At 42.8% G+C, this 27,237-nt stretch overlaps 1 protein-coding gene across 1 annotated transcript in view; it reads right to left on the bottom strand.

Annotated features, from left to right (window-relative positions):
* Window positions 1-27,237, bottom strand: part of CPS1 (carbamoyl-phosphate synthase 1) — a 92,098-nt gene that overhangs the window by 51,468 nt on the left and 13,393 nt on the right. Inside the window, exons 6-20 of the mRNA XM_066553616.1 lie at window positions 26,947-27,039; window positions 22,192-22,281; window positions 20,976-21,104; window positions 20,307-20,413; window positions 18,870-19,011; window positions 16,155-16,232; window positions 14,538-14,636; window positions 13,762-13,857; window positions 9,739-9,928; window positions 8,516-8,673; window positions 7,624-7,752; window positions 5,021-5,165; window positions 4,455-4,665; window positions 3,179-3,377; window positions 946-1,122 (exon numbers count right to left, since the gene is read on the bottom strand). Coding sequence (XP_066409713.1) covers window positions 946-1,122; window positions 3,179-3,377; window positions 4,455-4,665; window positions 5,021-5,165; window positions 7,624-7,752; window positions 8,516-8,673; window positions 9,739-9,928; window positions 13,762-13,857; window positions 14,538-14,636; window positions 16,155-16,232; window positions 18,870-19,011; window positions 20,307-20,413; window positions 20,976-21,104; window positions 22,192-22,281; window positions 26,947-27,039 — 2,043 coding nt within the window. The remainder of the gene's footprint in view (window positions 1-945; window positions 1,123-3,178; window positions 3,378-4,454; window positions 4,666-5,020; window positions 5,166-7,623; window positions 7,753-8,515; window positions 8,674-9,738; window positions 9,929-13,761; window positions 13,858-14,537; window positions 14,637-16,154; window positions 16,233-18,869; window positions 19,012-20,306; window positions 20,414-20,975; window positions 21,105-22,191; window positions 22,282-26,946; window positions 27,040-27,237) is intronic.

A 27,237-nucleotide genomic window follows, 5' to 3' on the forward strand; every position in this document is an offset into this window, starting at 1 on the left:
CTATTTGCCATCTGTCAGAGGTGGGGCAGTTCTTTTCTGTTCATGGGGCAGTTTTCTTTATCTCTTCCACAACCCATCCTCCCTCCAGGAGATCTCTTCTGTTCATGGCCAATGAGTGTCCCTGCATGGCTGATCAAATTCCATCATCCCACTGGGAGATGCTCTGCCCAGGGGAGGAGCCAAGCATTCCTGCCTGGATACAATCTGACCCTGGGAACACCACAGCAGCCTTTGCCCCCTGCATTCCCAGAGGAGCAGCTTTCTTCTCCCCTGCATTCCCAGAGGAGCAGCTTTCTTCTCCCCTGCATTCCCAGAGGAGCAGCTTTCTGCTTCCCTGCATTCCCAGAGGAGCAGCTTTCTTCTCCCCTGCATTCCCAGAGGAGCAGCTTTCTTCTCCCCTGCATTCCCAGAGGAGCAGCTTTCTTCTCCCCTGCATTCCCAGAGGAGCAGCTTTCTTCTCCCCTGCATTCCCAGAGGAGCAGCTTTCTTCTCCCCTGCATTCCCAGAGGAGCAGCTTTCTTCTCCCCTGCATTCCCAGAGGGACACCAGGCCCATCTCCAGCACCCCCGGACCTTCAGAGGAAAACTCCCCCCTTGTGCAGGATCCCTGCTCCAGCAGAACCACAGCTGGCACTGCAGGAGGGCTGAGCCACCATGGGATGGGACTGTGCCACCCCCCTGACACACAGAGGGTCAGGGCATGTTCTGACTCTGTCAATGGTTTGTTTTCTTTTTTGTACTATTGCATTTATATTTTTATTTTCCTAATAAAAACTGTTATTCCTATTCCCATATCTTTGCCTGAGAACCCCTTAATTTCAAAATCATAACAATTCAGAGGGAGGAGGTTTACATTTTCCGTTTCAAGGGAGGCTCCTGCCTTCCTTAGCAGACACCTGTCTTTTCAAACCAAGACAGTATGTCAGGTCTTTCTATCTTTTGTTACCTTGGCTATTGCATATATCCGAGTGCTGGATGGCTCAGAGAGCTCCTTCTGGAGATCCACAGTGGCTGGCCAGGCTTTATTCATAGGCAGCTGTGAAACAAAGCCATCCACTGAGGGGTGGCACATCCTCAGGGCCTTTTGGAAGCTCTCCTCGAACGTGCGGCCGATAGCCATGACCTGAAAGGGAGAGCACATCCACATGAGCCACACTGAGCCAAGCCTGGCTGTGCCCTGAGCAACAGGGTGGGGAGAATTCCAGCCACAAACACAAGCACACACAGATATGGCAGCCTTGGGACTCCTCCCTAGGATAGTCCTGCTGTCTGAGCCTTGGTAACCCCACTTCTAGATCTGACTGTGCTCATGGTATCAATGGGGAGTTCCAGACAAGTGACTGGTTGGTTTTTTGGTTTTGGTGGACTGCAATTTTGGTTTCCATTTCCCTGTCTGTAACACACAGGAGAATCTGCTCTCCTCTGTAAACTGCTTTAAGGGAAGCACTCTGGTCGAGGGAAACATTATGCAGCAGCATGGGTATAGTAATATAAAAGAATATTTCTGTTTAACAGCCTGTTAGAGATAGAAATTCACAGTGTGAATTTTAAAGTTCAAGAGAAACCTTCTCCTGCTTCCTTTAAATTACATTTAACAGTAACTCTCCCCTGTGAGGGTTCTCTTAAATGATTCCTCCTCCTTGGCATAGCAGCACTGAAGGGGTTTCCCTCCTTCAGTCTTGACAACATATCTAATAAGAAAACAAGCTTTTCTGTCTAGAAATCTGCGAGGTAACAGAGTTCCTTCTCAAACTTTTACATTTTTATTTCCCAGTGCAGTGATACCTTAACAGCATAAAAGTCTTCTCAAACACAATGCTGAAAAATGTCAAAAGAAAAAATAACATCGCTTTCTCTTTTCTCACAGCTCCAGGCCCACTGCCCAGCACAACAGAGCTCAGAAAGAGCCAGGCCACACTGTTCAATTAATAAAAATGCAGTAGGTGCTGCAATCTGGCTTCAAGTTCAGGCCTGGGGAGATGACTGCTCCATACTAATAGAGACACAGGGGTAAGAAACTCTGTGCTTCAAAGACTCCATCTCCTACCCACAGGTCCTGCAGATTAACATTCTTGCTCAGTTCCCCCACCAGCTGCAAACTGCATCCCTTGGGCTTCTCCATCCCTGCTTCAGCTCACCTGCCCTGTTAGAGCACTGACTCTCCCTGTATTTCTGTCCTGCCTGGAAAAGGACACAGATTCAGGCTCTTCTGTGACAAATGAACACTGGAAAGACTCAACATCTCCTTCTGCAAATGTGTATGGCCAGGAAGTTCCACAGCTGATGGTGCAACTGTATTTAGGAACTCCAGTTCTACAGAACAGCCCCAAAACCCCTAAGCAGAGAGGGTTAATATCATCTCACTGAAAACAAAAAACCCACCTCATTACCATTAAAAGCCAAACCTGCCAATGGAAGATCAAATTAATTTTTCCAGTTCTGATGAAGGCTTCTTGCTCAATGACAACAATGATATTAAGAACATCTTGCATGTCAAAATAATTTAATAAAACAACTATTTGAAAAGACAACTGAAAAAAGACACAATTATTTTTCTTTGGTAGCTGATATTTAATTAACTTATTAAGTGGGTAATTTAAATGATTTTGTCTCGTTCCCCCTTCTTAAAACATGGTCTGAAAATAGTGCTACTGTCCAGACATCTTAAAATCTGATGTAAGAGACTTCATCTCTAAAAGAAGGCAAAACTTGAGAGCAAGATGACAATTTGTGTTTGGATTTCAAGGCTGAGATCTAGCACACAGTTTTAACACAGAGAACAAATAATTCAGGAAGAACTGAAAGCTGTGGCTCACGGGCACCAATGAAAATCTTAACATACTACTACTTCTGAAATTGTACTGTAATTAACCACCACTACAGAACCTCAAACTAAAAAAAAAATAACTCTCAGAGCCCTGGAGTGAGTGTTAGGAATGAAGTCAACCCCAAAAGACTCATAGTGATCTCTTCCTTTAGGAGTCAAACCATACCATGATATCCAACATCACACAGTCCTAACTAATTACCATTAATTATCGTACTGGGTAAAAATAATTTGAGCTTAATATATATCCTCCAATTCATTAGGTCTTTGAAGATAAACACTCTGAGGGTTTCCAAGTAAGAGAAATGGCTTTCCCAAGTGGTGGAATGGAAGGGGAGAGCATGGCACTTGCCTCTCCCACACTCTTCATGGAGCTCCCGATGCGGTTGGAAGTGTGCTGGAAACGGTCCAGGTCCCAGCGGGGTATCTTGGTCACAACGTAATCCAGGCTGGGCTCAAAGCAAGCAGAGGTTTTTCCTGTCACCACATTCTTGATTTCTGGCAAGGGAATGCCCAAGGCAATTTTGGCAGCAATGAATGCTAATGGATACCTGTCAGACAGGAGAAGCAGAGAACAGTAGAGTGGAAAGAACTTTGTGTTTGCAAATCCCAGGGGTGGATCCAGTTAAACAGACGTGAGGTGACCATCCCTCCTCAACACAAGGGAAGGCTCCCGTGCTCAAGCACAGCAGGACCCACCCAGCCTCCTACCTCAACACATTGCAGAGCTACCTCCCTAGTTCTGGGACTTGCTTTTTTTATCCACCATGCCACCCCTTTCAGTAGCTGTCACATCCACTGTGAGCCCACTCTAACAGATGTTTAGCTGCAAGGCTGTCATCGAGAAAGAAAACAATCAAACGCCCACTGTCCAACAACACTGCTTATCTCCAGCCTGCTATGGGTCTTAAATAACCATAAGAGTTGTTGAGAACTGCAAATTAGAGATTAATTTGTGCCTCTCAACAGCATCTGCAAAGTGCAATTAAGAAGCCAATTTTTAAACAGCCTGCTTTGACCATCCTTATCTTGATTAGTTTATGATTAGCCAACAAAACAAAGGCAGCTAGCAATGCCATTTGCATCAATCTGACAGACAGCTCATTAATAACTCTGCCCTCTGGGTCCCAGAGATGATTTGCAGCCAACATATGGATGCAGTGGATGTGCTTTGCAAGGATTAGGCTCCCACACACATGCCTCCTGGGAGCTTCCCCATTTGTAGTAACAGCATCAGCAGGCTGGAATGACCTGGAGGGCTCACTAACCCCACCCCTCCATCTCCCAGCAGGACCAGTTCTCCAAGGGTCAAACATAATAGATGCTGACAAGAGCTGTTCTTAGAAGCTTCCCATGCTGAAATCTGCACCTTACTGACCTGACTGCTCCAGAGTTCTCTCTAACAGCCAACTTCAGTCTTCCTTGATGAAAATGTGGCTACAACTCCATGTTTTAACTACATGGAAGGCAGATGCTGCAGCTATTTTTCCTGGTAGCTGTCACCTACTTATTTAAATAATATATTGATCCAAATCCCTTCTTCTCTCTTTCTGTTCTGCTCCCCTCAGTTTTTCTGTTTATTTATTTGTTTGTTCTGGAACATTTTGGTTTTTTTTAAATAATCTTACCCTGTTGCCTTGGAGGCCAAAGCTGAACTTCTGGAGAGTCTGGCATTAACTTCAATGATGTAGTACTCCAGGGAAGTTGGATGCAGAGCAAACTGGATGTTACATTCTCCCACAATGCCCAAATGTCGGACAACTTTGATGGCACGATCCCTCAGCATCTGAAACTCCTCATTATTGAGTGTCTGGCTTGGAGCCACCACAACAGAATCTCCTGTTTGTCACAAGGTAGCAGAGAAGGAAAATGAGAAGAAATTGTGGCCACACAAGTCACTGTCTCTACCAACCCACTACCAGTAATGACATTACCAGAGATTACCACTTGTGCATGCACAGCTGATGAAAAGCACAGCTAGTCAGAAGCCCAGAGCTGGAGACAGGCTAGGGAATCTTATGCAAAACACAATCACAGGTGTAGGTTTAATCTGTTTCAAATCCTATCTGGCTGTATTCAGGACCTGAGCAGTATTTTTCTAGCCCACTTGACAATCCCAAAGCTCTGTCAATAACACCAGGCAGAACAGGACTGCATATAAAAAGTCACTGAGCCAACCCTTGCCCAAGCCTACCTGTGTGGACTCCCATAGCATCAATGTTTTCCATGTTGCAGACAGCAATACAGTTATCAGCAGCATCTCTCACAACTTCATACTCTATCTCCTTCCAGCCAACAACTGACTTTTCCACCAGAATTTGGTTAGTCATTGCAAATGCCTGGGAATAGGTTAGGGAAAATAAACACAAAAAAAACCACACAACTACCCCAAAAGCCTGCACCAAACCCCTTATTAGACTATATTGCACATTTAAGACTTCTCTCCAGACATCCCAGACCAAATGAAAGATGAAAATAAGTTCATAACATTGAGAACAAGCACTTTCTATTTCTCTCTTTCTTAAAAATTGCTTTACTGTTATTTGAAAGGCACATTTGAAAATATGTATGTGATACAATGGGGAAAAAAGGGCTGGGCGTGTGTGCCTGCAACAGTATATAAATAACAAATATGAATATAAGAATATTTAAGGCTTCAATCATGCAACAGACACACTTTTATGTGGGCAGCCCCAAGGACTTCAATAGGAGAGCACTGCAAAAAGCAAAATGACAGTGATGGGAGTGTAGGTGCCAGCAAACAGTATGTAATTAATAGCATTAATAATGCTGCTTGTCATTGGCATACTAACCAGAGGCAAGGGTCATGATTTATTCTTGAACTAATCTTGAAAGTATTCCTCAAGCACATGAGGCAAAAATGAAGAATACAGTTTGTTGGTAAATGAGCATAATCTAGTGAATACATGGCTTTAATATTAGCAGATAGAAAACATTAATCAATACTTGCTTAAAACCCTAGAAAGTGATGGGCACATTATCAATCCATCCTTTAGCAAAGCTTCTTGTTATAATGCTGCCCATGAATTGGCTCTTCAGTCTGTTCCCATCTGTCCTTAACTCAAGCTGTTACTTAAACCCTGCCCTTAGCTCAGGTGCCAAATTCACACATAAAAAAAGAAAAAAGGTTATTGGAATGGCACTTCACACTGGCTTAAGCAGACACTGACCTGGTGGGGATGTAGCAGGAGCACCCAACCACTGCTGCAAACCAGCCCTGGATGCTCCTGTATCCTTCTCCCACTCAATGAGCAGACTCAGGAGACACAACCTCAAGGCCCAGGTTAGCTGAACTAGCTGTGCTGTCAAACACCCAGTGCTCAGTTATCTGAGTTATAAACAGTTCATTCCAGTGCCTGAAAGTCCAGTTCACTGAATTACTACAAATCATAACTGCTAGGCTGGAAATGAGCATCCAAATTCGAGTTAATTCAACAAGACCCAAATTGCTTTTCACTGTAAATTTTGAAATATCAATACTGAAGTGGGAGGTGGTGTAAACTCTCTGAGGGACAGGAGGCCTTGCAGAGAGATCCAGATCAATTTTAGCATTAAGCCATGATTAATGGGATGACATTTAACAAGTAGAAATGCCAGACTTCAAACTTAGAATGAAGCACAACCTGGCAGAAGTAGTAACTGGGAACAGCCCTGCAGGCAGGAACCTGAGGGTGCTGGTAGGCAGCAGGCTTACTTAAAAAAAATAAAATAAACAACCACAATGTGGTGATCAAAATCAGGTTTTCCTGCTGAAAAAGGTTTTGATATAAATCTGTCAGACAGCTGCACTCCCAGTGTTTATGGGTGAATTTCTGCTTCCTCTAAACACAGCCCATGAGTGAGCCTGAGCAAGTGACATGTTTCCAGCCTCACCATGGATCTGCAAGGTGGAATTCCTGCCCCTCCTGCCTCCCCCACATGTGCCAGTCCTGCCCCCTGAGCCCCCCAGAGCTGACCCTACCCAAGCAGTGTTTGTTCAGCACTGAGCACACCAGACCCAGGATCTGTTTGCATGACAGCAGAGGTGGGGAACACAAAGAAGTCATTTGCACATACAGCTCTTAGTGACATCTGCAGTATTTCTTTCTAGAGATCAGTGAAAGATTAAGAGGCTCAGCAAACCAGGGAAAGACAAACCCAAGAATTCTGGAGACCCTTAGAGATAGTTCTAATTCATGAAATTCTGCATTTTTGACAAGGAAAAAAAGCTTTTGATTTGTTTTCCCCAATTATCTGTTAACTTTTCACAGCAATGTTTAAACAATCCCGGATTGTCTAGAGAAAAAGACCTGTCTTCCTAGCCAGAGACAGCTGGTTGTTGTCAAATTATGAAGTGTCATCCTGCTAAATGAGCTTTTGACCTAGGAGAATTACCATCTTCTGACAAAAACACAGAAGAGGCCCAAGCCTTCCAGCTTTCGGTCCCTAAGACCACATTATCACACAGCACTTCAAATGCTTCCACTTCCTTGACACAGTTCATAATAATTTACTCTTGGAAGTAGGTGAATATAGACCAAGGTACTTCCTTTAAGACCAAAACTGCTGAAAAACTTGCTCAAATTATGTCTTGTCTTGAATTTAAAAGATCTGTCATTGAGCTATTTTCATTACCTGTCAGCAGGAATGATGAAAAGAGGGCAGTTCCTACAGGGCAACATTTTACAGATAAGATGAAAGGTAAGGTATGTACAATCCCAGTGTCTATGACATTAGAATAATATTTAAGAAAATCAGATCTTCAGATATTCCCCAAGTTTGCAGTTCCAGACATACCTTTGTACCAAGGTCCAGCAAACTTTCCTTATCAGGACAAATTCCAGACCCCAGCCCACCAAGGGCATAGGCAGAACGTATCATGACAGGGTAGCAAATCTTTTCAGCTGCCTTCAGAGCATCTTCAACCTTACAGGAGAGGGGAATGCATTTCAGAAAGAGATAGCAATTCAGATAAATAAAGCCTTCAACTCTGGTTACAAGGTTAACTGGAAATCCCATCAGTAAGACACTAAACTGTCTGAAGATAAAATTAAAATAATAGAAGTTCACTTTATAATATTCCCTTTTTCTGCCAAATAGCAGAAAACTGGAACATGCACTCAAGGAGGTGATTTCTGCCCTTAGCTGTATGTGGACTTCCTTGCTGACCTGCATGGACAATGTCCTTACATCATCTGTCTACAGAGACTCCAGCATGAAATAACCCCTCCTCCTAAAGGCATCCCAGTTTAAAACCTGTTTGGTTTCCTCCAAACTTGAACAGACCTTTCCACCAAACTGAATTTTATGTTTTCATACTCCCATCCTCAAGAAAGATTTCAATCATGCTGATTTTGGGGATGTCCAATCCTAATTCTAAATGTCTTGTATATGATTTAAGAAAAGTACCCCTGACATGCCACATACTTTTGTGCTGCAGCACAGGAGTCACCCCAATATAATTTACTTTTCATGCCAATTGGTAAATTAGGTTAGGTTTTTGCAGTGCTTAACTGCATTTTCACTCATTTTAAATCATGGTGACCGAGCATTAATCACCAAGGAGTGCTGTACACACTCCAGCATCCACAGTTGCATTCAGCTTTCACTCTACAAAATAATAAATATTTTTACTAAGTCAAATGGGCAGCAATAATAGCAATCACATCTTCAAATTTATCTGATTTACCGATTCCACTGCAAGGCTGGGAGCAATCTTTTCATTTAGCTCAGTTAGTTTGTCAGAAAAAAGCTTTCTATCCTCTGTAGCCATGATGGATTCTACTGAGGTACCAAGGACCTTCACACCATACTGCTGCAGTACTCCTTGCTTGAAGAGTTCCACTCCTGCAGAGGAAACCAAGACACAGCTCTGAGGACTGAGAGTAAAGGAAGAATCATAGAATTACAGGAGGACAGAATGGTTTGGGTTGGAAGGAACCATAAAGTTCATCTCATTCCACCCCCTGCCATGGGCAGGGACAGCTTCCACTACCCCAGGTTGCTCCAGGCCCCATCCAGCCTGGCTTTGGACACTTCCTGGGATCCAAGGGCAGCCACAGCTTCCATGGGCACCCTGTGCCAGGGCCTCACCACCCTCACTGAGAAGAATTTAGAAAATTTAGAACAAAGATAGTATTCAAAAGATATCTGATTAGCTGACAACTTGTCTGGCCTCATCCACAGGTAATTTTATTATTTTTGTCAGAACTCATAACCATAACATGAAATTTTCCATCCTCAAATCCATGAAACCTGGGATAATACTACAGTTACCAGTTAGCCACCACCTGCAACACAGAGCAAAGCAGCACAGATGAATATTGGAGCAAGAAGTTATATGAAGGTAACATTTCCTTTTGATCTCTGCCTCAAGGTGGTCAAAACATCCCAAATCCAACTATGATAACTAAGATTCAGGATGAAAAGCAGGACATATGAATGACTTTCAAGTACCAAACCCAGCAATTAAATGTTAAGTTCACAGCTTAGGAATGACTGACACCCCCATGGTTGGAATCTCTGCCTCTGTCCCCCAGTAGCCTGGCCAATGTGTGAGGTTTGGATGCCTGCAGAAATAAAACCTGCAGAACATGTGGTAGAGTCATAGAATCATCCAGGTTGGAAAAGACCTCTAAGATCAACAAGTCCAATGTTAACCTAGCAGCACTATGCACACCATTAAATCATGTCCCCAAGTGCCACAACCACACATCTTTTGAGCACTTCCAGACTGATTCAATGCCCGACCATCCTTTCAGTGAAGAAATTTCTCCATATATCAATCTAAACCTCCCCTGGTGCAACTGGAGGTGATTTCCTCTGGTCCTGTCCCTTATTAGTGTACTTCTAATGTGGTAAAAACCATGATTTAGCCTTCATGGAGTGCCAAGGCACCTGTACCACACTCACCACAGTTGAGAGCAGTCTGGCCACCCATGCCCAGGATCAATCCATCAGGATGCTCTGCCTTGATGACCTCAATGACAAACTGAGGAGTGATGGGGAGGAAGTAGACAGCATCAGCCTGCTTTAAGCCAGTCTCATTGGTCTGCACTGAAGCAATATTGGGATTCATGAGGACAATTTTCACATTTTCTTCCTGAAAAATTAAAATCTGTGTTAAAAATAAGCACATGTGGGGAAAAAAGTTAACAGCAGCAGCAGCACCAGCAAGAAGAGATGGGATTCATCAACAAGCAGTTTACCAACAGCAGAATTTTAAAAATTATGTATTGTCCTATAAGAGACTTCTGGTCTGAAGGCTGAGCCAATGCCAATTCTTTACTTTTGTGCCTGTGAATCTTGAGGGAATGGAGATTCCTACGACTCAGAAATTTGATTGAAACTGTTTAACATATTTAGGAGTTAATAGGAGAGACAGCTACAAACCGCAGCATACTCACTCATGTCTGTCTGCCTTTGGAAGTCAGATTAAAGGTGACAAAGCAAAAAATTTAATCAAAAGCTAATATTTTCTTGCCAAGCAGTAGGTCTTTGAAGTTCTCAGATTTTTGTACCAACTAGTAATAGTAACAAAACCACATTTTTTTGACTTTCCATAGAAATACCTTATTGTCCTGGTATTATCAGTTTAAAAATCTCATCCCATAACTTTTTGCATTTGATACTGTACATATTAAAAGACAAACTGCCTTTCTATGCAAGATGAAGGTTAGCCAAAATTTTACACTGCTCTCTGTCACAGATGAGAAACTGAGATAGAGTAATAATAGATAATGAAGTTTATCTGTTTCCTGGTCTAACAGTCTTGCTACTCTTTAGCTACAGACAGAAATGCACTAAGTTTGCTCATTAATAGAAAATTCTGAGTCAGAGCTGGGCAGATCAATCCCCCTCATTCTTGAAATATCAGCACCTAATGAGGAAACCAAGTTTTGCTAAAGATGTGTGGCCAAGCTTAAAAAACCCCACATCAACCACATGTAGTAGACCTGCAGATAGAGAAAATTGTTCTATTGCTTTGTTGCAAAGATAGACTGTAAAGTGCAAAGGGTGTAGCCTCATTTTTACAGGAGCTCATTCTAATCTCCATCAAATTCATGTAAGGGTGAAAAACTACAAACAAACATAATTTTCAAAAAATGCTAGTTATAGATACAAATTACAAATCAAAATGTAATTCTGAATATATATATGGAAGTTGTTAAAAGGTTAAAAAACTGCAATTCCCATTGAAAAGAGGAAGAGTAACAATATTTTAAAAATATTATAAAGAAACAAACTGGAAAAAAATGCTATGGAAGTGTTGCTAGGATCAGTAGACAAAGTGCTATTTTCCCTCAGCTCACAATAGGCATGAAAATGCCACAGGATTTTCTGTGTTTGTTTAAAATTTGTGATTGTTTGTCTCACTGCTTTGGGGGTACAAAAATATAACTCACCTGGAGCAGCAGGATTCTCACTCAGAGCTCTCAGGGTTCGGGTGTTGGATAACATTTCCTCTCCTTTCTTTGATAACTTAAAATACTGCCTTAAAGATTGGCTGTAAATTTCTGCTGGCTTTTTTTCCCTGTGACAAGTTGGATTTTTTTTCACTGAAGCACACTTTCCTTGGAAATGTGTGGAACAGGGGAGGGAAAGAACATATAAAATCTGTATGGAAAATATTTTGGATTTAGACAAATGATGCTTAACTGCGTAGTTTTCATGGTGATGGTGAGGGAAAAGATCAAAATATTCTTCTAATAAACCAAATTATTCTTCTAATAAATTCTATACTAATAAATGTATTCAGAAATTCATGGCTACAGTTCTGTTGAAACAAATGGGAAAAGTTTATCACTTTTCAACAAGCTGGACTATCTGCACATCCCTTATCTGGGACAAGGTATCTTAAAGATCAACTAGCAGTGATGATGAAGAGAATTAATGAGAGAATTAATGTCTCTCCCTGTGCTGAGAGACAAATTTCATTGATAGCACATCATTCTGGCCCAATTGCTTGGGATGTTGGATTTTAATCCACATGCTGTTTCCTCTTGCAACCCTTTCCTTCAACTTCTGCCTTTTTTAGTTTTTTGTAAACATACAGAACTCTGTGTCACGGCCACCCACCCTGATGGAGACATTTGTTACAACTTAATTAAAAGCAATGGATTATTAATACTCCAGGAGGGCTCCATTTCTCTTTTTGTGTAATATCCACCTGTATTCAGCTGAGTTGGGATAATCCCCACAGAAAGTTTTCCAGAAGATTTTCCAGGTGACCACAAGCCAGTCTGTTGTCCACAGATGCTTCCAGGCCTTGCTCTTCAGGGGAAGTTCTTGCCTTTGATGAATATTTTTTCAGATACACATTTACTGACTGTGGAAGTCCCATCTCCTCAAGACTTTTTAGTCTTTAAAAGAAGCACCCATTTAACTGTCCAGAACTAAATATCAGTATCAGCACCTTCTTATAATGAATGAGCATCCAAGAGCCAAGCCAGAGCAGCAGACACAGCAGAATGAATCAGAACATCAGCGCTGAGAATCAGTGCTGATTCATAACAAAAAAAAAATCAAACAAAATGAAGAAGTCTAAGGGAAAATAAATTTCATCCTGTTAATTGGATGTTCTCTCCCAGCCATGTTCTGCAGCTTTCCCTGGCAGGACTAACCAGCCACTCCTCTCTCCCATGCAGCCCTGAATGCCTCTGCCAGATGCAAGGTCAGGAAGGGCAAGCTCTGCCTCTGGATCAGCCCACAGATCACAGCAGCTCTTGGGTGGCCATGTGAAGGGGAAGTCAAGCTGGGGAGGTTTATCACTAAAAAACCTACTTTCTTGCACAACCCCAACTGAGTTGAAAGGCCAAAGAGGGAAAAAAAAAAAACCAAAAAAAAAACCAAAAAAAACCCCCAAAAACAAAAACAACAACAAAAAAAAAAAAAAAAAAAAAAAAAAAAAAAAAACAACAACCCAAACATTAAAATAAAGGAGATATCTCTTTTCCAAATGGGTCATATTGACACTCCCCAACTCTGGGATCCTCCACTCCTGGCCTGTAATTGTCTCTTGATGATGTGGTCAGTTTGAACCAGTAGCCAGCAATAGCAATACAGTACACAAACAACACACATGCAATACAAGAGGTGTTGCAACATGGGGATAAACCAGAGCAGCCCAGATTATATTTGACATTACTAAAACTGATTTTTTTGTTCCTTCATTCCAGGGCCAGCACAGGAATAGAATGTTTGTGGCATCAGGACAGCCTCAGAACTGCTCACAACCATCACATCTCATCTGAAGGCAGCTACTACTTCTGCTGTGACTCTGTCAGGGCTCCCTCTTCCCGAGGTTAGACATGAACTCAGGACCCAGGTAACTCTTACATTACCAGTAATAACCCCATCACAGGACATTCTACCCTTCTACACCTTCTCCTAGCATGAGCTTTTCCCCCAGTAACCTTTCTAGGACCTGTTCTGGAAGCAAAACTTGGCATAAATGACCTTTAAAAAATTCATCCCATTTAAAAGAAATACTGTTTAGAAAACCTGCCTTGATGAGGGGTTCTTTTGTATGGCAGTAGCCAACTGTTCAGCTGTTGTTGGTTGTCTGCCCTGCAGTGTGTTGACAGACCACAAAAGTTCCAGGTTTTCAGCTCAGGTACATCTGACCATATTCCTCCTCCTCCATTTCCATTCAGTTTGACAAGCCTGGAGCAACCAGGCACACATCACAAATAACAAACTGCTTTAAGACTGTGTTGGAAACCCCATGAGCATCTCTTTTTGGAAGAAAATTCTGAGTGGTTAGCTCACATCACTAACCAGCAAGTTCACCAACAAAAATTGCTTATTTTTCCTATAGTCATTTATCCTCACTAGCTTCAGATCCACAGTTGGAGGAATCAGCTTGGCTGTGAGAAGGAAAAGATGAGGTTATAAACATACAGAACTCTGTGTATTTTCACAGTATCTCCTTACCTTCAAGGCTTTCACAGCCTGTGATCCAGAGTAATCAAATTCCCCTGCCTGGCCAATTGACAGACCCCCAGATCCTAGAATGAGAACTTTGGAGACCTGCAAGTGGCAAATGGCATGAAAACAATCAGTCCCAGTGTGGTGGATGTTGAAATGAACAGACACTGTGCAGCACTGAACAGTCTTAAACTACAGAACATACATTTTCAAAAGAAAAGAAGTTGCTTTCAAAATCACCCCAGTTTTACTTTTTGGAGTATTTCTACTGGAATTCGCCCATAAATCTCCATTTGGAGAAACGTGTGACTCATGGATAGAGCATACAATAAACATTTTACTTGTATCATGTGCTTATAGACAACAATGCCTCACTTTGGCTACCCACAAAATCCTGCTGGCTCTAAGACAGCAAAAACTGTATGAAATTCAGCTCGCGTTAGGAATTTCAGACTTATTTGCTAAGCAACCAAGCACCAACATTATACTGCTGGCATGAAATCTCATGGCCAGATTATCCCAGGGCACCTCATTATACTGCTATGAGAGCACCTCTCTCAGGAGAACTGCAAAGAAAATACATGAAACATCAGAACTTAAAACTCTTTCAAAGAAAAGAGAGTTAATAACACAAGAGAGGCCAGATGACTGTGAGATAAGCAGCTGTCAGGACTTTTCTAAGAGAAGCCTCCTTTGACTTCCATGTGCTATTTCATTCAGTTCAGTAGGAATTAACTTGCTCCCAGGCTCACTGACAGGCATGAAAATATCTGTACACTGACCTCCACTCTAGAAGCTGTCACTCCAGCCTTGGGGAGGACCGAGGGAATGGTGGTGCCTTTCCCTCTCTTAACCAGGGAAATAAATGAATCAAATAGGAACTAGGAAAAACAAACACATGTATTTACTGTCAAAGCTGAACTCAATATATACCAAGCAAAGAAGGAAAAAACCAGGCCATTTGTGAATTAATGCAATCAGCTCTGCTCTGCTGCCTTCAGCAGGCAGATTTACACCATCTCAGAGAGGAAATCATTATTTGAAATTTATATAACAATTTTGACATATCTGACAAAGCTGCATTCAAGAAAGTGAGGTCATAATCAGGAAGAAAACACACATCAATCATGTCTGTGTGCTCTGCTTCTCTGTGGCTGCCGGTGCAAGGAGTGAACTTGCACCAAAAGCTAAAACACAGAGGAGCACACACTGAACTAGCTCAGGGAACCAAAAGCTAAAACACAGAGGAGCACACACTGAACCAGCTCAGGGAACCATCTGGAAGGGTGCCTACTACAGAGCAGAGACAGCTAAACATCAGTTGTGCAAAATCAGTGTTGTCCTTCCAGAGGAGGTGCCAGAAAAGGGCTCTCCAAGCAGGCAGGGCAGGCAGCAGGGCTCTCAGTGGGATCAGCCACTTACAGCAGTGGGACTGGCTTCCCACTCACCCCATGCCTGCCAGGTTTCTGCCACACAGCCCTGAGGCTGCCTGACTGCTGGGAATTACCTGTGGAAGGAGTATGTATGGATCCTGCAAGCCTGTCAGGACAGGCTCTATCTCATCAAACCATCCCAGCAGTGGGAGAGCACAGACTTGGAGAAGACACACAGCTGAGTTTTGGAGTTCTCTGATATACACTAGTCAATCAGATTGCTATAAAAGTTCCTGATATCAAGAGATTTACTTGCAGATTTAATCAACATCATCAAATTAAGATTAACATAAGCATTTCTAGGTATTCTTCCATCTTTGTCTCTCAGGAAATGCTAAATAGTTTATTTATGTTCAGACATGCTTCCTCTGCCTTCCACATCCCCTGATGCTGCTTAGTCATATTCTGTGACTATGCAACCAGTTGTTACAAAATTTGTGTGAAGTCACAGATGGGGGATTAAAATTTCATTTCACTTAGGAGAACCAGAGTGAGGAAGTATGAATCCATTTACATAACTCTACAGTAATTATAAAATTTGAAAGTGGAACTAAAGTATATTAGAAAGCTAATGATTTTATTACAAAGCATCTGGCTAGTATTTTTTTACATTTAAGATAAAATCCTATTCCTTTTGCAGTCTCTTTTGCAAGAGATTTTAGCCTGATCCTGCAAAGGCTTAAACACTTTAGTAACTCCCAACACAGATAATCCCAGCAGGACTCAATACATACACATGATATGAATGGAATCACTGATCCAAAGCACTAAGAAGTCAATAGAGCTCTTGCTGCTGATTGTAATTAGCTCCAGATCAAGCTAAGCAGACACAAGCCCATGCATGACTGGGATGCTGACACTTCCAGACCCAAGATTTAGGGCCACCACCAACTGGTACAGCAGCTGATAAACATCTGCACTCACAAGGCCTTCAGAAAGCAAGCCCAGATCATCCCCATACATTACCTCTGTGTCCCTGGGCCCAGGATTTGCATCTGGATAGAACTGCACTGTGAAAATCGATCTGCTCTCATGCATAATTCCCTGCAGGAATAAAAGGGACTCTCTTAGACGCCTCCTGACAAGCAAGTGAACAGAAAGCCACACCTTATCTCTGCAAGCACTGAAGGCCAAAGGACTGATGTGTTTCTAGGGGCTGTCAAATTGACACCCATTTCATTCCCAGCCTCCTGCTCTGCTGTTAACCCTGCAGGGGCTGTGCAAGGCTCAGCTGTCCATGGACTGGGGGGCACAGTTGAGATGGAGCTTTCACTGCAACACCAAACACTGATAGGCTGTAAGCATCTGACAGAGCAGCTACACAAGGCTCCCTGCACACACAGGGCAGAGAAGAAAAACATACCTGGCAAGAAAAGATCACCTGGGACAATGAATGGTTTAACCATGCCAAGCTGATTGGTTCTGTCATTGAAAAATTTTGGTCACACTCCTGATTTCCATAATTAATTTTAAATGCTGACACAGGGTTGGGCAGAGTGATGAACAGGACCACTGTTGTGGACAAACAACAGCTATGAAGGACCTAAACTGAGTTTAGAGACTGTGTTTGTAGTTTCAGCTGGAGCCAGGAAAAAATGATTTCTCATTTGAGTGGCCTGATAGCACCAAGAAGCAAGATCCACTGGGAGAACATCCCATAGGTGTCACTGCTCATGAGCCCCAATTCCAGACAGGGGTAGAGAAGTCCCTCAAGAGGAAAGTCAGGGAAAAGCAGCCCTGATCCAACCTGCTCCCCTTAGAAATGGACAAAGGAGCCCAAACAGTCTCACATAGAGCCACAGTGCCATCCAGAGCTTCAGGCTGGGATGCCAGGATAGGACAGGGATGAGAGTTGAGCTACTGACCACAACATTATGCCATGAGTTTCTGCTCGCAGAGTAAAGAATTTCATCAGTCTGTCACATTTTCCCTAAATGCTCATGTTCCTTGTATTTACATATAAATGTATGAAAAATCTTTTTTTAAATGTAAAAATGTAAAAAATATATTTAAAAACTTCTAAAAGTCTTCACTCCATGCCTTGTCAGTATTTGGAAACTTGTGCTGGCCCTGTCCAGCTGTGATAGGTCAGGTCAGACCCAAAAAATGCTTTCTTTTCCAAGCTGAGGAATGCAACAGACTCCACATGACAAAGTATCCCAGCCCTGACCTTGTTTTTGCATGCTAAACCAACACAGTCCTTGTCCCTCCCCATCTATGAAGGTTTAGGAGACTGTTGCTGCTTTGGGGCTCACAGAAATGGTTTTTTAGCTCACATGAAAGAACATCGTTCTACTAGATCCATAAGATTTCTGTCCAACCCTATCACCTTTGTCTCCAAATTCCAGCTAAGGCAAACATGAAAGGCCTGGGAAGGAATGGGTTTAGTTTGTCAAGACAGTGAAAATAAACTCATTTCAAAAATTGAGTTGAACAGCTGTAAATTTTTTGCATCAATGTTTTGTTTGGTAAAATTTGTCTATGTTTAGATACCTTTCTGTGTTTAGATATCCTTCTGTAAGGATAAAGAAAACACCAAATGACAAACCAAACCTATTCTAAAATCATCAGATGGGTAGCTCAGTACAGCACTGTTCAATCTGCCAGACTTGATAGTGAGCATTCAACTCTCAAAACAAGAGAGAGAAAGGCATATTTCCATGAGGGAAACTGCTTTTGAAAATACCTTCTTCTCATTGATTTCCTGATAACTAACAAGAAGTTACAAACTTGCACAACACTGGGCATCATGGAAAAGATTTGATGTGGGCAATGAGAAACCTGAGATCACAAACATGGATGTTACTTGACATTGGACTTTTATCTTAGATCATGTAAGCTATTCTCTAGGGGCAGCCCCTCTTCCTCATGACTTCAGTAACTGGAATTATATTTACAATAACAGATCAAATCAGATAACAATGCTATCCCTTTTCTGTGCTGGGCAGCACAGAAACAACACAACAAACTGGTGACAGGGGGCGCACAGCTGTGGCACAAACCCTAAGAGAATGGTTGTCAACTCTCAATTTCTGGAAAAATCCCTTCACCAGGGTTTCTTCTCCTGGGAAGCTGAGAAGCCTCAGAGAAAAAGGACAACAGTATTATCTCATTTGCTTCTCCTGTGTTTTGCTGCTTTGGAATGTGGTTGGAGATTGTTTATCCAACATGTGAATTGTTCTTACTTTATGACCAATCACAGTCAGACTGTGTCAGGACTCTGGAGAGAGTCACAGGTTTTTCATTAGTATCTAGCTAAGCCTTCTGTCTGTATCCTCTCTCTATTCTTTAGTATAGTTTTAATATAGTATCGTTTTAGTATATTAAATATATTCTTTAATATAATATCATAAAATAATAAATTAGCCCCCTAAGAACATGGAGTCAGAGTCATCTTTCCTCACCACGACAGGGGACCCCAAAAATACCACGAATGGTAATTAAGTGAGCACCACCAGCAGTGGGGAAATCATGGAAATGAATAAGGCTTCTGTTTGGGGAAATTCTAAAGTCACTGCTGCAATCCAGTGCAGTGGGGCTGGTACAGTGGGGTACTCATCTTACCCTGGCTGTAAAGCAGGGCTCCAAGTAAAGCAGATGACCAAATCAACAAATTTGGCCTTGATATTGTGAGAGCAGGCTCACAGGAGGTGAGATAAAGCTTCTCTGTGCAGAGCTCACCTCATTGGTGTGGTCATTGGCATTCACAAAGAGAGGCTTCCAGCCAGGAGGGAGGGAGGAGCCATCGATGGCATAGCTGTGGTTCTGAGCAGTGATCACAGCCTGGCCACTCACTGCATTCAGGACAGGCTGGTTCTGGCCTCTGCAAGAAAAAGGGATCAGAGGACACAAGTGCCAAATGTGTTCAAGTGCCACAATTACGAGGAGCTGGTAACTGTGGGACTATACATAACAGTTCAATAGTAGCAGTAAAATATTGGCAGCCAATCTCAAAATTATAAATCCTAGGAGAAACTTTGATATTCTTCCACTTGATAGGGATAGATTACAGCAAATACTTTCAAAAACACTCAAAAAAGCAGAGCATCACATGGTAGTTGTCCTGGATTGAAAGACAATGTGTGTAATCTACTTCTCATCTGTCAGAGGTGGGGCAGGTCTTTTCTGTTCATGGGGCAGTTCTCTTTATCTCTTCCACAACCCATCCTCCCTCCAGGAGATCTCCTCTGTTCATGGCCACTGAGTGTCCCTGCATGGCTGATCAAATTCCATCATCCCACTGGGAGATGCTCCACCCAGGGGAGGAGCCAAGCATTCCTACCTGGATACAATCTGACCCTGGGAACACCACAGCAGCCTTTGCCCACTGCATTCCCAGAGGAGCAGCTTTCTGCTCCCCTGCACTCCCAGAGGAGCAGCTTTTTTCTCCCCTGCATTCCCAGAGGAGCAGCTTTCTTCTCCCCTGCACTCCCAGAGGAGCAGCTTCCTGCTCCCCTGCACTCCCAGAGGAGCAGCTTTCTGCTCCCCTGCACTCCCAGAGGAGCAGCTTTCTGCTCCCCTGCACTCCCAGAGGAGCAGCTTTCTGCTCCCCTGCACTCCCAGAGGAGCAGCTTTCTTCTCCCCTGCATTCCCAGAGGGACACCAGGCCCATCTCCAGCACCCTGAAGCTTCAGAGGAAAACTCCCCCCTTGTGCAGGATCCCTGCTCCAGCAGAACCACAGCTGGCACTGCAGGAGGGCTGAGCCACCATGGAATGGGACTGTGCCACCACCCTGACACACAGGGGGTCAGCTCCTGTTCTGACTCTGGCAGTGGTGTTTTGTATTATTGCATTTATATTTTTATTTTTCCTAGTAAAGAGCTGTTATTCCTATTCCCATATCTTTGCCTGAGAGCCTCTTAATTTCAAAAATTATAATAATTCAGAGGGAGGGGGTTTACATTTTCCATTTCAGGGGAGGTTCCTGCCTTCCTTAGCAGACACCTGTCTTTTCAAACCAAGACAGCAGTTTAAATGAAAGGCAAGGAGAATGGCTGGGAGGAAGGAGCAATCTTACTGAGATGCCAGCTGCTCCTAAGGCAGCTCAGCAGCAGAGCACTGCTGTTCCATAGCCCTTTCCAGTGCTGAGCTGCTCTGTCTGGCAAGAAGAGCCTCACCTGTTGGCCATCTGCATCTTGTAGGAGGTAGCTCCAGCTGCTATTCCAGTGATTAAATGCCCCATACTAATTCCAAACAGGGGCTCTGGGCGATTGCTCTCCAGGACCTAAAATGAAAAGGTTTTCAACGGATATTGGAGTGTCTCTGTCCAGCAATTCCAGCATAAACCATGCCAGTTCCCTCACAGACTTGGGAAAAAGCTCAATGCCAGAGTGGCAGCAGCCTATGAAGGAAAGTTTCCTCCTTTCCTCTGGTTCAGAGAGAAGCCTCAGAGCACAGCCTGGTGTCAGACTACTCACAGAGAATAAGCAATGACACTGCATTACAGACATTTAGTGACATTATTCCAAGTGGGAGCTCTGAAATCAGTGCTGTTCTTTCCTAAGGTCACAGAGGACCTGAAAGAGCCCAGGGTACTTCAAGGCACTGGTATGGTAATTGTGGTCACCATGTTTGCCATGTATTGTTCACCAAGGTCTATAAAGCCTTGTTGTAACTATTGGGCTGGAGACAAATCCCACCAGACCAAGATGAGGAATATTCCAGGCAGCTGAAATGGCTGAGTAACATTTGGCCCATGACAGGTTAATACAACCAACTTCTACTTCAAGCACTTGAAAAAAAGGCAAATTAAAAAGTATAATCAGCCTATAGGCATTGCACTGTACCTTTCTGACATTCTGAATCACTTCCTGGGCCTTCATAGGATCCCCTGGACCTCCAGAAATTATGAGTCCATCATAATCCATGCCAGTGAAATCATGGTCCCATGGAACCAAATGCACTTCTGCACCTCGCTAAAAAACACCAAACAAAAAACAAGTAAGGGAGTCAGAAATGAAGGGAAGAGGGAAACAAATTTTTGTAAGGAGGTTCTTCCTATGCTCTCATGTCCCAGAGCCTGAGCTTGTATTTCAGTCATCTCCTTTTCCCATTATCAGCTTCTCTCCACTATCTGACCATACTACCTTCACAAAACTGACAGACTTGGCCCCTTGGAGCCACCTCAGTGTTTGTCAAGTGACTCCAAAATTCACTGATGAGATCAAAATTTACTGATGGAAAGCAAAATAAGTGTGTATGTAAACATGTAACATATGTTCACTTTTACACAGTGCATTCATCCTAATGCTAAATTAGGGCTTCACATCCTTACTCTATGGCATGCCAGAAGCAGTCCTACACATCAAAACTGAGATAAACATCCACACTAATTTAAAAAATCAATCAGGGAAACCCTGTGTATCTAGAGAATATGAGGACATTGCCTTCTGTCCTCCTATGTGGCTAAAGAAGCAAGAACTGCTCCATCACTGTGCTAAAAACAGGAGAAGTTTTTCACAGAATTCTAGAATCAAACAACAACTTGGGATTCATGAGCCTCATGAGGCCATCAGGTCCAATCCCTGACCAAAGCAGGGGTAATTTCCACTTTAAGGCAGGTTGCTGAGAGCCTTGGGAAGCTGTGTTTTTAATATCTTCAAAGATGAACATTCCACAGGTACTTGGGGCCTGTTTCAACCATTCACCACCATCACTGCATTTTTCCCCCTCATTTATTTATTTTTAACAATGTTGGGTTGACCTTCCTCCATTGTTCTTTACAGAAGTTTTGCCTCATTTTTTAAAAACTCATCTTTGGGGGTTCTTCCCATGGCTGAGAGGCTGCTGTACAGGTTCTCTTCCTTATCCCCTCAATACACTATACCAAGTGCAGAAAACACCTCCCAGTGCATAAAAATCATCCTAAAAATTGTGCCTCACTTCAGGAGGGCAACTAACATTAAAATGCATGAGTGTCCAGGTGGAAGGAAGGCTTGTGAGCACAGCTGAGGCTCTTGCCAAAGCCAAACAAGTGACAAGGAACATCAAGCACTGACCCACCTTTACCAGCAGACGGATAATGTTGTGCTTCAACCCACAGTCAACAGCTACAACTTTAATTGGATTCCCTCTGCCATAAATCTTGACTTCCTATAAAAAGACAAACCATGTTGTAAATGACAGATGTCCCCAAAACACAGAGAAGATAGGCAGAATAACTTTTCACCAATGTGCAGCAACTGGTACTTAATTTATGTGGAAATCTCCAGGAGTACTGCAGACATTAGTGCTTCCTTTATCTTTCTGTGAAAGTAAAAGTTAGAATGCTGCTTTATATACTGTTGATTGCAGTGATACCTTTAAGTTTTTTTTGTTGTTTTGGTGCACACTTTTAGTTTTATATTAAGTGTTACTAGGATCTTTCCACAGGGTGGTGAAGACAAAACAATCCTATTCTAGCTGGAGACTCAAGGAAAATCTCTTCAAACTTCAGGTCCAAAGCACAAAAAAGGTGAAAAGAGGAGGGCAGGCAAGCAAGCAAGGAGGATGAAACTTCTTCATTTGAAGCTATTAATTGGAAAGTTAACTCCTGTATGCAAATTGACTAAAACTGATAAAAATGTGAGATCTCATGACCAAGCCCTCTTTTGCTTCCATCTTGTAGCCTACTGGGCAGTGTGCCAGGGTGTGGCCTTTGAAGGCACTTCAATAAATGTCCCCTTTATTCCTCTTAACTCTGTCTAGCCTCTGTTCCAGCTCGTTAAGGCATCAACAGCAGTAATGCAATTCCTAAGCAATCACTTGTTTCCACAGCTCATGACAAGCTTTTTTCCTGTGTGTCACCTCATTAGCAGTGCAGCAAAAAGCCAGTTCTCACAGATTATTGCAACTCAAGAGAAACAGGCCAGACACCCAGTGAGAGATTTTCAGCTGAAGTGCAGTTATCCTGCTGATGCCAGGGGAGCAAAGCCACAGCTCCATCACATGAAACACCACACCAGCCCTCCAGTCCCAGTCAGAGCAAAGCACAGCACAGCTGGGGACAGCTGGGAGTGACCTTCTGTGCACAATGGCACCTATGTTCATATGGACCTGGCAGTTTTATCTCACACCTTCTCTTCCAGCTGCTGCTCCTTAACCCATTCCACAAAATAAATTGTCAGCAGTTCCAAATCTGGACCATCATGCTTTGTACACCCAGTTATCCACTGGTCACAGCCAGAATGGAAAAAAGTGAAGTCAAACCAATCTATGTTATATGGCCTTGGTACTGTGCCATTGTCAGACAGCTCTAGCACTAATGTAAAGTTATTTATGGACAGCTTCTTTCTGAAGCTTGCTGAATTATTTTACTTGCTACATGACCAGAGGCAGCAGTTATTGATGTTATTCATCAATAAGCACATAAGGCTGCCTTCTCCTCCTAAAAACAAACTCTGTGCTTACCTTCAGTAACACTCAGCTTCTGAAAGCTGATATTGACAAATGTATTTTGCCCAAAGTGGCTTTTCTCTTGGGCATCATGGAAAAAAACAATTTTTTTTCCTCTTTTACACCAAGTACTTCCCTTTTAATCAACTTCCCTGGCATCTGTATCTCACATCTGGACCTCCTGATGAGAAGATACTAAAATCCATGTCCAATATGGCTGGTGCAGGGTGACAAACTGAATTTTTTAAAAGGAGAAATATGGTTAGCCAGAAGGAAAGACATCCTCTCAGCAGATAATTCAAGATGAAGTTTGTTAACAGAATATTCCAACTCCTCCCCATGTGTTACACTAACTCAGTTCTTGTTTGAACTTTTATCTTTGCAGAGATTGAAATGCAGAGGTTTCTAGTGATGCCTTAGGATTCAGCTTTTCTATTTTTCAGATCCTGTACTGCTTTAGTGTTTAACTCTAAAACTCCATAGCCTGTCAGCTACTGTTCTCCTGTTTTATTCAGACAAAACAATTCCTCTCTAGGCCTGTAACTCAAGGACACCTTACTGCCTCACACCCTGAAAAGTATAAATAAAAGTGAGTTGCACATAATCAGACTCGGGTTCCAACAGTCCACAGTGGAACTGTATCACTCCACAGGGATTTTAAGGGTCCTCTACATGCTGTCCTTCAAGCTTCTGGGTGATGGGTTTCAAAAATCCCAAGAATATTAAGGTGTTCAGTTCTCACAGAAACGAGTTTAGTGTCCTGTGTCAGAGACCCCTAAGAAAAAGTCACTGTCCTTTTCAAAAGGGGCTCTTGAAGATCCCTCAATTTCTCACAAAATCCATACTTAAAAAAAAAAACACAAACAACAAAATATTATGAAGCAAAGATCTCTTTCAAAGGTTCTCCTCAGTTGTTCTCATGACCAGAGAGAGTTGTGGGGCAACACTACTTCAAGTACTTTAATTACCCTTACTTTCAAAACTCTTCCTGCTCAAATTAATTAGCTATGAGTTGTTACAACACTTCCTTCAGCAGCAAGACTGATTTTAGATATTGCTGTCTCCACAACCCATTTGTCACACTCTGTCCTGCAGAGACCTGACCTGTCCCCTGCATCTGGGCAAGAAACTAGACTGGGAGCTGGATCAGAGAACTGTTAAAATCCATTCCTTCTAAAGCCAGAGGATTTCCCTCATCTGTTGGCAGCACAGCCCATAAAAAACTGTCCCAGTCTGAAAGGATTATGTGAGAGGGATGCAAACCAGTGGTTAGGGAGAATACAAGCTCCTGCTGGTACTAGTGCTGAGAACAAAAGCAGTACATGGACCTGCATGTGTGGAGAGATATGACCTCTTAGCTTGGACTGGTTACCTATCTCATCTGCTCTGCAACCCTGATGATCACATGCACCAAAAAAAAAAATCTCCAACAAGAGTGCTTGCAGAACACTGGCAGTTCTCTACATTCCTTGCCCTGGGTAGACAATGTTAGCAAGCACAGTCTGTATCACTAGCATTTAATCAAGGTGGCAGGGGGTGGGTGAGATATAATAAGAAAATCAATCACTCCTAGTGTACAATAGATAAGCAGAGTCCAGATCATACTGTATGCTGATTTACATGAAAATCACCATTTGGCAACAGATGGATTATCATGTCCAGTAATTACCAACATTAAACAGCTTACCTCATTTACAGCTTTATATGTGATGTTGTTTTTTAAGCCTATAAAATGAAGTTATAAACATAACAAGACTGCCAAAGTGCTGTTAATCTTATTCTATCTCCCTTTAAGAAGCTATTTTCAGCATCTTTACAGTAGTTCTGTCTCAGTAATTGCAGAGTTTAGCATCAGCAATCTTACCTGTTTCTGAGATTTACTGACACAAAATGGCTCCCCCTGTACCTTGCAATCCTAGATCACAACCTCAGTAAGCAATTCCCATCCTTCTGTGTAGCACCAAGGCCATGACTCAAAACACAGTGGAGGTGCTGGATGAGCTGGGGAGATCCCCCAGGGTGAGATTTGCAGGGCAGCCTTTGTATTGCAGTGGCATCCCAGGATGCCAGTTACTACTGTAAACCCAAGATTTGGAGATGGAGAGTGCTTCAAGCTCCCCCTTGCTTCCTGACCATTCAGCTCAGGGCTGCTTTTCACCCACACCATGAATGCACTGGCTTGTGTACAGAACAGTACACAAGCAGCTATTTGCAGAGCTCTTCCAGAGCCTCACTGATCTTGAGGGAAGTGCAAACACCATAACAAGCATGGAATTTGCAAAAGGGACTCATATACTCAGTTCTCACTTCTTAATGGAATTAAGCATCCAGGGCACTCCTTATCCCCCAGTTAAACCCCCAAAGGGGCCACAGTTTAAGACATTGGGAGTTGCATTGGTACAAGAATAGTTACTATTTTTAGTATGAGCCTGGTTTCCCTACATCCATGTCACAGTTGAGGCAGCCACCATACACAGAGTATCACCACACAATTTCAGAAAGCTTCAACCCATACAGAGTTAACACCTCACCCCTTCAGCAGGCTGCAAGCATCTGCCCTTCTTGTTCTTCAGCCCAGCCTTTTATCCCCTCCTGTTGATGCACTGCACCTGTGTGCCCTCTGTTCCCTTTGGTGGTTGCTCAGTGCCCCTGGGCACTCCATGGCTCATTGCTGTCAGTGCTGCTCACCTGCTTTTCATAGCTGTGCCCATTGAGGATGAGGCTCAGCCACAGCCCCACTCCCAATCACCACAAACTGTGTGCCTGCACATCCCCATGATTTCTAACATTCTTCTCAGCTTGTAGTTGAACACTGTTCGCATGCCCAGCTACCAAAGTAAAAACTTCACCTGCAGTCTGTTCAGATCTATGGACACAGCAGCTAATTCCAGAAACGTTAGATATAGAGGATTCCTAATGTGGTCTGGTTTTGACATCTAGAAATCTCTTCCGGAATCACCCCAACAAAATTACACCCCATCACAGATTATCAAACGCTATTGTGAGTTTGTTTCCTAAATTTTTTTAAGGAAAGCAACTATTCTTTTTGTAAATTCTTTTTATGTTTGAAAACATCCACCACATACCAGGTCTAACTGTATCCCCAATATTTCTCTGTCTTTGTAACACACAGTCCTCTGATCAGAGTGTGGTTCAGACCACATTCAGCTCAACACAAACCATTTTTTATCTCCAACACTGCACCTAAGGAGCCACAGGGATATTGAGAAAACAGTCCATCAAATATCTAGAAAGGTGCATGGTTTAAAAAACATCTCCAAATTGTTTGTTTAGAAAAACTGGTTGATCCCCAGAGCAAATGAGGAGCAGTTACTAGCAGGTGTGTCCACCCTACCTGGTGTGTACTATAGAAGTTGTTCTCACCTTTGTTGAAACTTCTGCAATTAAGTTTTGCTTATTTGGGTCTACAAACTCCACAGGTTGACCTTCAAACTCAATCTTCCCAAGTACTGTGCCCTGTGGAAATACACCATAAAAAACAAAGCATGAGCAAAGGAGAAGCTGTGAAAACTGGGACGAGGTGTTGACAGGCCCAGCAACCAGAACAGCTGTTTAAATATGGGGTTTTGGCAGTTTATAACCATTTTTAGCATTTTCAGAAGTTTATGAGCCTTCCTCAGTATAAAAAAATCTGTTTAAACCCCTTCCTTCAGG

The sequence above is a fragment of the Molothrus aeneus genome, chromosome 7, assembly GCF_037042795.1.
Source record: "Molothrus aeneus isolate 106 chromosome 7, BPBGC_Maene_1.0, whole genome shotgun sequence".
Taxonomy (NCBI): domain Eukaryota; kingdom Metazoa; phylum Chordata; class Aves; order Passeriformes; family Icteridae; genus Molothrus; species Molothrus aeneus.